The sequence below is a fragment of the Oncorhynchus clarkii genome, chromosome 15 (assembly GCF_045791955.1).
Source record: "Oncorhynchus clarkii lewisi isolate Uvic-CL-2024 chromosome 15, UVic_Ocla_1.0, whole genome shotgun sequence".
NCBI classification, from domain to species: domain Eukaryota; kingdom Metazoa; phylum Chordata; class Actinopteri; order Salmoniformes; family Salmonidae; genus Oncorhynchus; species Oncorhynchus clarkii.
This window is the reverse complement of record NC_092161.1, coordinates 29,595,053-29,606,644: the sequence shown is the minus strand read 5'-3', so window position 1 is coordinate 29,606,644 and position 11,592 is coordinate 29,595,053. Positions and strand designations below refer to the sequence as shown.

Here is an 11,592-nt window from a genome sequence, read left to right as displayed (position 1 = left end):
GGCGACCAACAGTAAAAGATGAACAAGTTGGCTGTAACATTTGTCCCATGTTATACAAAACCAGGCCAGAGATCGTGACAGGAGTTGATCGTCTCTGTGGTCATAGTGGGCGATTTCCATTGCGTGTGTAGTGGGATTAACTAGAGACCACTACGGCGGTCAGATACACACACACAAACACATGGGCCGTCCTTATTATCTGGTGTCAGCTGAGGTGTCTGTGTGATCTTGACCTTGATCGACTGTTGACCACACGCCACACAGAACACGAGACAGGGCCATCGTGGAAACAGAGAGGCGGTAAACAAGAGGCCATTCTGTCCGCGCTCAAACACACACACACACACACTGTGCGTGTGAATAATACAATCTGTAAACAAGGCATGTAGTGGACTGAGGAGGAGGGATAATGTGACACAGACAACAGTGTTGTTCAGCGCTGCTCATGGTAAGTTCCCCACCTCTGACAAAGACGTAAGCAGAGTAGGTCTCGTATTTAGACTTGGTGGTGATGCGCAGGGTGTAGAGACCCTCGTCCTCCTTGTTCAGGTGTGTCAGGGTCAGCGTGGCCTTGTCTCCACTCCAGTGCATGTGACACCACTTGGAGGGCTGCAGAAGAACATCTGATGGAGAGAGAGAGAGACACACAGAGGGAGAGAAAGAGAGAGATGAGGTTATAATGGATGGATAACCTAGTCAGATCTAAAGACAAACACAGAGTGAGGGGGTGTGAGGGTGAGGGGGTGGGACCCCCTTCCAGGAAAACTAACGACCCAAGGACCACCATCATATGCCAGCAAAACAAATGTTTTCCAGTTTTGTCTTATCATCAGGTGAAGGATAATTCAGTCTTGTGTCAGGTGAACTGTCGAGTCCTCAACTTTGGTCTTATCATTTTCCCATCATTTCCAAACTGTTCCCTTTCAATTGCTGCCGTGCTTACGCATATGCATTTCCTATTTCTTCTGTAAGAATCTTTTCAATTTAGCCCTGTCCCATAAGCCCAATTCCCATAAGGGTAAAGGGTTAAAAGGTTAGTCGTGTTGGCAAAAATTAATAGCCAAGCCAAGAAAGCTTACCAGCAACCAGCAGCACTTGCCGCACTGGTAGCCTATTCGTGGGTGCTTTTTCAAAGCCTATGTCTGATACTCAAGTCAGTGATAGGGTCTAATGAGTGTAATTATCTAAATATTAGAAGCGGAGAAATAAAGTTGACATCATTAGAAAGAAGATCTACTCCACTTTTCTAATGTAGGTATGTCATTCAAAAAAAAATATTATTTTTATTTTTATACAGTATATATATATATATATATTTTTTTTTTATATATATTTTTTTTTTTGAGGACTCCCTGCAGTACCTTTGTGGACCCCTAGTGGGGCTGTGAACCTCTGGTTGAATACCCATTTTACAGGCTTGAATTGGTCCTACACCTACACAACTTTTCGGGGTACAGACTAATTGTAATATGTTAAACACATGACATATGTACAGTATACCTTAATCACAGCTGACATACACATAATCACAAGTAGCTCTCGGTCTCATGTGTTCTGCCTATCAGCGAGTCTTAGACATGGAGACGAACATACAGTATCAGTGGCCTAATGTATCACACAGATGACAACTGGGTAGGTCTCAGCCAAGGAACCTCCAGGAGTGTCTCTCTCCATAGCCCAGGGGTCGTATGTATCAAGCATCTCAGAATAGGTGTGCTGATCTAGGATCAGATCTTGCGTGTCCATGTAACCTTATTCAAACACTGGCAAGAGTTTCCAGAGCTCTGGGGCTTCACCTACCATCTCTGTACCACTGAACTTCAGGCTGGTAGCGTGCCAGGTTGGGGGAGATGATGACTGTGGCGCCCAGGCTCATGGTCTCGCCCTCCCGTCCGAACGACACGCCAAACCCGTCCACGATGTGGGTATCAAAGGTGATGCCATACTCAGAGATCAGGCCATCTGACAGGAAGGAGCACCAAACAACATGGGGTCAGAGTTCAGGTCGCCGTTGTGTTCCCATCATGCAACACTGTGTGGTGTGACACACCTGAAATCTGACACCTGCGTGCATTATTATTCAAATCCAAGGGATGGGCGAACAAAGGGCAATTAGCTGTTCGTCGAAAATGCTAACTTTTTAGCATCTGTGTCCAAAAACCAATGCAAGTCATTATCTCTTATTGCATTTTTCACAATACATTTTTGACATTTTGGGATGATTGATGATCGATGATGTAACTTAACATTATCTGGTAGCGTTACATTTGATCCATTCCCTCCCAAGAGAAAGTGGCATGAAAAACAACCCCATACAGACATGGGTAAAACCATGACAGGGACAGACAGGGATGTGAACAGGAACACCTTGATGAACCCAAAAGACAACCCAAAAACACCATTAACATCACTAAGTGCAGTGTTCCAACACCAAATACTCGCCGCAGTGCGTACAAACCGCACTGGGGAAACTAAGGTTCCACGTCATGCCCGTAGACAGTGACGCACATTTGACATATGAAAACCCTAGATGAAGTTCAAGACTTCAATCCAACATATGTCCAATCTTAGCATCTAATTCGATTGTAATATTCGTTGAAAAGGGATTATGAACATGACTAATCAACGACAATTGAGTTTAGATAAAACTAGAACTCTTCAGGCTTCGTCGCCGTGTAGGGGAAGGGGGATACCTAGTCAGTTGCACAACTCAATGCATTCAACCGAAATGTGTCTTCCGCATTTCACCCAACCCCTCTGAATTAGTATGTAGCGAATCAGATGCTCTTCAGATGACAGTAATCTATATTCTCAAATCAATATTATCCAGGTTGTAAGCTATAGTGTTTGTTTCTCTATATTGCTTCATGTCACACTCGAGTTTACAGTATTCAACTTCCAAGGCTCTATAACATACAATTTCAAAAACCTCATACTTGCCAAAACGTTCAAGTATTCTGTTGTTTGCGATTTTCAAAAAAGGGTCACGTTTGTCACGCTGAACCATCTGTGGATCTCTCCCAGGAAATTCAACGATTATTACTAAGGCTCTTTCCAAACAGATGCACAAATTGTGATCATGCATACACATTGAGTGACACAGTGAATACTCTAAGTAGGCCAAAGACGCCATCAAACCAGAGCAGAGTTTTTATAAAGACCCTGTTACCTTCATTGTCTGTTGACCTTGCTGTGCCCAGTGTCAAGGGAACAAAAAAGCTGTTAGCACCCATAGCTTCCCCGGGTCCTCCCACCACCTCCCTCCAACCCTCTCCTCAAAACTAACCACAGTGTTCCAGCTTAGCATACTGCAAATCGTTTATGTTAATACGGTTTAGTATATATTAGTATATCTTTTTTTTCTTCATGTTAATACTATACATGTAATATATATGAGTATTGAGTAAGTGACTATATACAGTATGAGTACATATGATATTATATTCCTCTGACTTACGTCTGGGCATGGGGAGAGCCTCCTCTACCTCTCCTTTGAATCCTAGAGTAGAATGAACAAATAGGTGCTTGTTATTAACATGTTATTACTGTGTTGTGGTTGACAGAAAAATGGGACAAAGAATTGACTTTCTCTCTTTTAAACTTACAATACACCTTGCGAGAGCAGCAATTAGGACAGTGGTTGTCAAAATGGAGTAATCATGGGTGGTTATTGTCTACTCTATTTCATTGCAGAGGCACAATACGACCCGTTATCTAACAGAGGCAATAACATACTGTGACATATTGAAACGTACTCTTAACAACGATGGAGGCAAAGGAGGAGAGCTCTCCCTTGCTGTTCATGGCAGAAACACGATACTGTGCAGTATCATCGAAATCACATCTGAAACACACAGAGAGAGAGAGAGAGAGAGAGAGAGAGAGACAGAGACAGAGAGACAGAGAGACAGAGAGACAGAGAGAGACAGAGAGAGACAGAGAGAGACAGAGAGAGGGAGAGAGACAGAGAGACAGAGAGAGAGAGAGACAGAGAGAGACAGAGAGAGAGTGAGAGAGAGAGGTGAATCGATGTCCCAGATACACATGTTTCTGTCTCCTAATGGTTCACGTGTACGTTAACACCCTCTCTCCACCCCCCTCCCCGCTCGGACATGGAAATCAACACACAGCTATGTGAGCTGGGACTGTAAAATGCTCCAGAACTCCAGGCCGGGAATAGTCTGGGAATAAATAGACACTGTGATGATGCCATCATGTGTCAGCTGCTAGATGCGTCTGTATGAATGTTATGTGTGCTTAGATTCTATCACGGAAATATACTTCCCAACTTTCTACAGAGAGGAAGCAACAAGCTACATGTGTGGTTGAGTTTGGACGACTGTGAGAAAACAAAATAATATCTCTCTCCATCTGACACAGCTCAGGAGACACTTAAGTGTTAAGTCCTTTGTGAAGTGGCCTAAAATAAGCCACAACAGGGGCCCTCTATCTCCAAATAATTCCTCTGGTGGGGGAAAAGGGCTATCTTTAGGCGTCCTCTTTGTTATCGAGAGGCAAGCTGCAAAATGTCTCGGATCATGTATAGCCTTCACCAACAGCCTTCTGGTGTCTGTCTACAGCTCACAGAGCTCGTCAGGGCACTGGCCGATAGACAGGCAGGCAGGCTAGTGGACAGGCAGACAGAGAGACGGACAGAGCGAGAGTCAGAGAGGGGTCTCGATTTCACACATTTCTCAAACCTACTTCTAAGAACCACAATCCACTGTCCCTCGAGTTCCCAATGTGAGCCCGTCCAAACATTCCCATGGTTGTCAGTGTGCCCACACACTCTGGCCCACCACAACGTTTTTCTGACCTTTCCTGAGAGTGGCGATTGTATTACACCATGAAGGGGTGTTAAAGGGACGTGGTGGTGACATCACACTGACATTTTACCACAGCCAGAGATGACTGTGGCTTGTTTGAAAGTATCTGTTAATACACAGCAATGAGCCTCACAGAGAAGACATGGGCATGCATGTATCAAGCGACTCAGAGTAGGAGTTCTGATCTAGGATCAGGTGCCCGCATGTCCATGTAATCTTATTTGTTTAGATCTAAAATGCTAAACTGATCCTAAATCAGCACTCCTACTCTGAGATGAGTGGTACATAGTGGAAGATCCTGTGGCTTTGGGGTAGTGCCTACCTGTTGATCTCCAATGAGTGCACGTTGTAGCTGCTCTCTAGCTTATACTTGCCTGGGTGGGCCATTGGGTCGATTGTCACATTGTTTTTGTACCTTGTTGTGGAAAGAGGAGAGAAGAGAAGGCAAGGGAAGCAGAGAGGGGGATGAAAAGCAGGACAATGGAGTGTTAAAGTACAGCTCTGAATCAGCATAGAGACGCCAGTTAAATAGACACCAGAGAAGTATTTATAGTGTGTTTTATAGTTTTTAAGTGCGATGACATGAGGATAGGATTGAGAGGGCCGTAATTGCTAATGCTCTATCCATAAGGGATTGATTTGGTGTGTATTGTGTTAGTGATCACTTGGTCATGTTAAGGTGTATCCAGGGAGGTGTGTGCGTGTGCATGTATGTGCATGTGTGTGTGAGTGCAGTACTCACCAGACAACCCGTGGGTCAGGCCACCCAGAGACAGTACAGTGCAGCCTGACACACTGCTTCTCCCACACCGTGTGGGAGCGAGGCTTAATCACAAACTCTGGGGCGTGCATCAGGCTATCCTTGTTCATACGCTTGTGGTGCTCCTCGTTCTCATAGATCTGGGGATCAATGTGTTCATTAAGCCTTCATAGAGCCTTCGCAAGGCTCAACACATTCTCAGGCATAACAGGCACAGCACATTATCATAGCACATTCTCATGGTGCAACAGTAAAACACTATACCTCCAGAACCCTTGCAGAAAACCCTTGCCCATCAATTCATGATGCATCCTCGAAACAAACACAAGGCATTTAACAAGGCATTTGCGAGGTAATGAGTCAGAGCTGAATCCGAACTTGATATCTGTGTAAGTAACAAAAGTAAAAATACAAAAAAGTTACATGGGCTGATATCAAGTTATGGATTCGGGCATCTGACCTCTTTACATATGCAGACTCCATGCACTTCTCTGGTCACAGCGAAGTCCTAATGAGTCATTGATTTATGATCTCGGAATAACTATGGGTATGAAAACCTACTTGTGGATCCAATAACCCTTAACACATCATCCGACAACACTCGATGAACACTACCCCTCTGTGTCTTCAGAAACCAGAGCTCCTGAGGAATGTCTCGCCCAGTGACATGGCGTGTTGGCAGAGGGGTGATAGTCTAAATATAGTGTGTGCCCCCCACTCAATGGTTACTGTAGCTCTTATGATCATCCTGAGTGATTGGGGCAGGATATTCCTTGACATAAACCCTTTGGTTGAGGGACACAAATAAGCTTCCAAGGGGAGTGGAAGCAGAGAAGAATGAATCAATGGACTGAAACATGGCTCTTGTGGCAATAGTTTTCCTGTGATACTTTGCTAATGGATTTCTTAAGGTGTTCCCTCTGTGATGTCACAAACGTGAATGTTCTTCTCTATGATGTCACAAAGGTAAATAAATACTCTTCTCTATGACGCCACTGAGGGAAACAATGTCACTCTGTGATCTAACAAAGAGAAAGAATTGTCCAGTCAGAAGTCAACAAACTAACTATAATGCATTACGATATCACGAAAGAGAGTATTTTCCAGTATTACCCAATGTGATGTCACAATGGAATCCCACCCTCTAAGACGTCACAAAGACTACATTTTCCCCATTCTGATGCCAGGAGGGAGAGTATTATCCAGTATTCCTCAATGTGATGTGACAAAGGAACACACTCTCCTATATGATCCTATCAGGATCCTGAACTAACCCTCTTGCTCAGGGAGATGCGCTCGGCTGATTCGCGCATGGACACCTTCCTAGACGTCTGCTCCGTCCGCTCCATCTCCAACCCACTGGTGAACAGATTCCTCCGGGCCATGTATCCAGCACTCTCCTTCACCCGGGCCTCCTCAGTATCCGAAAACCCACTGGCATATTCCTGACTAGGGTGGGGGAGCAAAGCCAGGGAGGGGAGTGGGCAGTGGGGTTATTTTCATGCTCATTGGTCAGAACCACTCGCTGAAATAAATAAAATATCACTAAGGTTCAAAGGTCGATGGCTCGTTTACCTGCCCCTGAAGATGGGCACTACATAGCCGATAATCTGGTTCTCTTTGTCCATAGCCAGGTAGGTGGGCTTTGCTCTCTTGGGCATTGGGCTCAGTCTGCTCTCCTCCAGGCCAGAGTATGAGGAACTAAGTCTAAGACACAGGATAGTGTCAGTACAGCAGTGTAATAACATCCAACTAAGGTGAATGTAATCTGGAGGGGTGGATGAGGAGAAATTAAGTTACGGGGCGGGGCATATTAATCATCAACATGGAGGGTGGCTTAGGTGGGTTTAGCAGCATTTTTTTTTATAACGATCTCAAACTGTGCAACAAAAATAAATAAAACCTGAGCACAGCAGTTAAGTTCAAAATGAATTATCAACCAGGAGGGTGACTTAGGCGCATTTATCTGCATTTCTATTCAATCTCTCAAACTGTGCAAAGAGGAAAGAGAAAAACCCTGTGCACAGCAGTGCATCGTCTACCAACAAACCTGGTGTAGCTACAAGGGATAGGCGTCGTTCGTTCATGCAGTGCAACGACATGTCTGCAATGACAAAATCAAAAGATAGAATTAAGACACGGTCGGCCGTCTGTCGTCAGCAGTGTGCGGTGTTTGACACTTGTTTTACTATCTCAAACTCTTTACACACACACACATATAAAATGGACCAACGAGATGGAATGAAATGAAACATGGTGGTCAAAGGAGAGGAGGTGAAAGGGGGGAGACACGCAGGCGACTTCATCACTCTTGAAAAAGGAATAGGAGAGGAGAGATCCGCAGCTGAAAAACCCACCAACCTGAAACTCTACGAACCGAACACTCAGCACGAGCATTATTTGGGTTGCACCAAATTGATTCTCGCAATATCAACAGGTTGTGCACAGTACTGCGCATTATTGGCCAAACACATCGCCAGGCAATAAGAAACAGGGCCCCACACATCACGTATGTGTCTGCAATGTGCATACAACCAACACGTGGCTCATATCACACGTGATAATCCCGTACAACAAACGCAGGCCAGATCCTTGAGAATGGAGAGTGGGATCAGGATTGGAGTCATTCTCCAGGAGGATGCTGGCAGTCGATCTCCAAGAAAAGCAGAGACGGAACACATAAGAACATGTTTAATACAGAAAATACCACCAGAGCTCAGGAAGCCCGTCTCATAAACCATGACAATTTTCACATCGTGTCTCTGTACTCCCCAGAGGTCCCTCACAGCATAATGTGTGGGAGGACCACAGGAGCAAGAAGGGTGAACGGGAGGAACCTACCAACCCCACACAGTGCCTGGACGAGTCTCTGTCAGTGTAAACAGAGAGAAGGTGCGACAGAACACTGACGCCTATGAAACAGAAAAGCAAACCCATCAGGATGACTGTTTCCCCGCCCCAACCCTCAAGGACCCCTGAGAATGCCACTTGGGATTGTAGGATCAGGGTTGGAAAAACACTAATCTAGATGGATTACGATAAGGCGCACTCTTATTCCAGAATGTGAATGCAGGAAAGGCAATCCGCATTCAATTAGTATTCCTAGCGGAACAATTGGTATGTCAGCACAATACCATAAACATCTCCAGTGCATAACTGCTGGTATGTCACCATCGTCAGTATGTCACCATCATCATCAGACTATAATAAACACAGGGAAAGCTGGGTAAATTCCTGAAAGCACGTGGTTCAATCATGAAGGCCCCCCCCCCCCCCCCCCCCCAACATTTCAATAGGCCATCATCCAATAAAATAAAGAATTCAAACAGCAATTAATGTCCCAGGGGCGGCAGGTAGCCTGGCAGGTAGGAACGTTGGGCAAGTAACCGAAAGGTTGCAGGATCGAATCCCCGAGCTGACAAGGTAAAAATCTGTCATTCTGCGCCTTAACTCAGAGGCAACGTCAAACCATGTCTCCAGAGCACAAAGAAGCAGAAGGCTCTAGGAGAAGTATGCTTAAAAGCCATATGCTTTATAGACTCACTCAAAGTCTTTGCTTAGTGTGAGATGAAGTCCCCCAACGGAATACTGTACTGGCTGAACAAAATAAAACCTCTTAATAGGGAAACACGACTTTCAGAAAGGAAACAAATTAAACTGGGGTTTAGACAACTCGAAGAGATAATTACCACAGCTCACATTCCCTGGGACATGGTATGCACGGGCCAGGATGCTATTTCAGTCTATAAGCCATATACCATAACATTCCTGTAAAGCTTGCTTCTACCCAACCTTCAGCAAACATTTTATGACGACCGAGTCAATGTGAATCTGAGTTGTCCTATTGCTGGTAAACTGAACTATAGTGGGAAAGGTTAGTCTTAGAAGAACTAGAAAAGGTTAGTCTTAGAAGAACTAGAAAAGGTTAGTCTTAGAAGAACTAGAAAAGGTTAGTCTTAGAAGAAAAAGTGCATTCGTTCAGAAGCAGTCGGGGCAGCGTGCAGAAAACACCGCTATGAAAGCTGGGATGCACAGTATCCATGCTTAGGGCTCCTTGGAATTTCATGCAGGATTCACAGACATATTCTATAATTTTAGAATGTTTTTAGAGAAAATAGATAAGGTTGTAGAATGTTACTGGGAGTGGTAGAAAACCTTAACACGGCAGGTGTAGAAGCAGGAAGTGGAGGTGAAAAAAATTAAATTGGTAGAAGCCGAGAAAGGATGGTTACTAAGCGGGGACCACCAAGATAGGTGGTATGATATGGAGGGGGGGGGGGGGGGGGGGGGGTTAAGAGGACAGCAGAGGTATCTTCTGACACCAGTATGGATGGGATGGATATGGACCAGAGCTACTGTACTGCTGGGTGTCTTCCTCCTTCTTACCCACTGCTGGCACTGAGAGCGGCACTGGCACTGGCACTGGCTCTGCTGCTGCTGCGACGGGCGGCATAGCTGCTGCTGCTGCTTGACTGGTACTGGCTAACAGCCGATTCCAACTCCTTGCTGCGGTAACCACGGTCATAGTGGCGGTGATGTTTCTGGTAGAAAGGTGTGGATCCCGACATCCTGCACAAGCCCTGAATTCAGCCCGAGTCTCTTGTAGTCTGCCTGTCGGCTTAGCTAGTGTTTGAGAATGGTTTTGTTCAATACAGTTAGCATTGCTCCAAAATGTAGTCTATTTTTGTAAGCTATTACTTGTTTAATGTTTGGGTTTCATTTACAATTTGTCCTGATAATAAATTGTTGTTATTGTGTTACTTTATATAATCACAGAGGAAAGGTTATGACCTTCATTGTCTCTATTGGATTAGAGATGATTTTTATAACATTTTTGGGTGTCATATTTATGTCCAATGCACTGTGCACATAACTCAATCTACTATTAAATGTTTCTGATAGTTTAAATATCCAAATAGAATTGGATAGATGTAGAATTAAAATCTTTAAGGATTTTTCGAATGGATCTAGGCCTATACTTACTGCGTTTAATTAAAATGATTTTCAGATGTTTTAAATAATTAATGACTGTAGCCTGTTCTAAACGCAACAGGTGCATTTGTTTAATCCAATAGGGCACAATTTTAGAGTGAGGAGAGCTTGTGAATCTGAAATTCCAAATATCAGTGTGTGCACGGAGGCTGACATAGCACAGGATCACAAGGCAAAAAAAATCACACCATCGACATGCACACGAAACCTACAATAATATTCAACAACGAATTGTCAATATATATAAAACTCCTATTTTGGTGATGGAGCGGTAATTTATTTTGCCATCACTTACCTAGGCCAAAAAAGCTACCAACTGCTGCTGCTAGCAAAGGAAAAAGTGATCCAACTCCAGGTGTAAGCCAACAACGCTTGATATCCAGGCAACTCCGCAGGTAGGTGCGGTAGCAGAGGACAGGGCAGCCGTCTACTCAACAAAAATAATATTGGCACTGGGCGGAATGGCCAAGCCGCAGACGCGTCCTTTTATGGTGAGCAGGCCTGATAAATATAGACGTGAGCAGAACGGAGGGAAGCTATCTGAACTCTCAGAAGACAGCAGCACACCCAACCTAGTTCAGTTAAATGTGAATATGTTGGTCATTGCCGAGTACAACTTATTTGCAACGTTCAAAATGACTCCACCTGTTGGCCTATATTGAAGGCTATGCTAGGCCTACTGTACAAAACATCTGCAGCCTGTCATCACTCAGCGTTGCTGTATTTTTGACACCATTTAAAGAGTATGGTCATTACTCATCGTCAGTGTCCCGTTAACTGATTACTTTATAAGTATGGTATTTAAACATTGGTATTTCCTTATACGGTATACCTTACATTTATTAATGACTATCAAGGTTATTGTCAATATATCATATTCACATATGGAAAGGTCACGGTAGAGTGCCTGACATGAACATGACATTTTGGTTGGACCTTGTGTGCCAATGAAGTGATATTCCCCTTCATTTTAATCTTATTTTGCCAGGTAGGCCTATATACCACTCTGATCGG

General features: G+C 44.3%; 1 protein-coding gene across 5 annotated transcripts in view; it reads right to left on the bottom strand.

Annotated features, from left to right (window-relative positions):
- Positions 1 to 11,173, bottom strand: part of LOC139367179 (myomesin-1-like) — a 36,853-nt gene extending 25,680 nt beyond the window's left edge. Inside the window, exons 1-11 of one of the 5 annotated variants that reach the window (XM_071105313.1) lie at positions 10,874 to 11,109; positions 9,973 to 10,209; positions 7,637 to 7,690; positions 7,162 to 7,293; positions 6,861 to 7,035; positions 5,569 to 5,726; positions 5,149 to 5,241; positions 3,756 to 3,844; positions 3,458 to 3,499; positions 1,801 to 1,962; positions 462 to 623 (exon numbers count right to left, since the gene is read on the bottom strand). In XM_071105313.1, the coding sequence (XP_070961414.1) occupies positions 462 to 623; positions 1,801 to 1,962; positions 3,458 to 3,499; positions 3,756 to 3,844; positions 5,149 to 5,241; positions 5,569 to 5,726; positions 6,861 to 7,035; positions 7,162 to 7,293; positions 7,637 to 7,690; positions 9,973 to 10,154 (1,249 nt within the window). In that variant the 5' untranslated portion in view covers positions 10,155 to 10,209; positions 10,874 to 11,109. Of the gene's footprint in view, positions 1 to 461; positions 624 to 1,800; positions 1,963 to 3,457; positions 3,500 to 3,755; positions 3,845 to 5,148; positions 5,242 to 5,568; positions 5,727 to 6,860; positions 7,036 to 7,161; positions 7,294 to 7,636; positions 7,691 to 9,972; positions 10,210 to 10,873 lie in introns of all 5 variants that reach the window. The other 4 variants (XM_071105314.1, XM_071105316.1, XM_071105317.1 and 1 more) reach the window with 4 other exon arrangements.
- Positions 11,174 to 11,592: the final 419 nt, after the last annotated feature.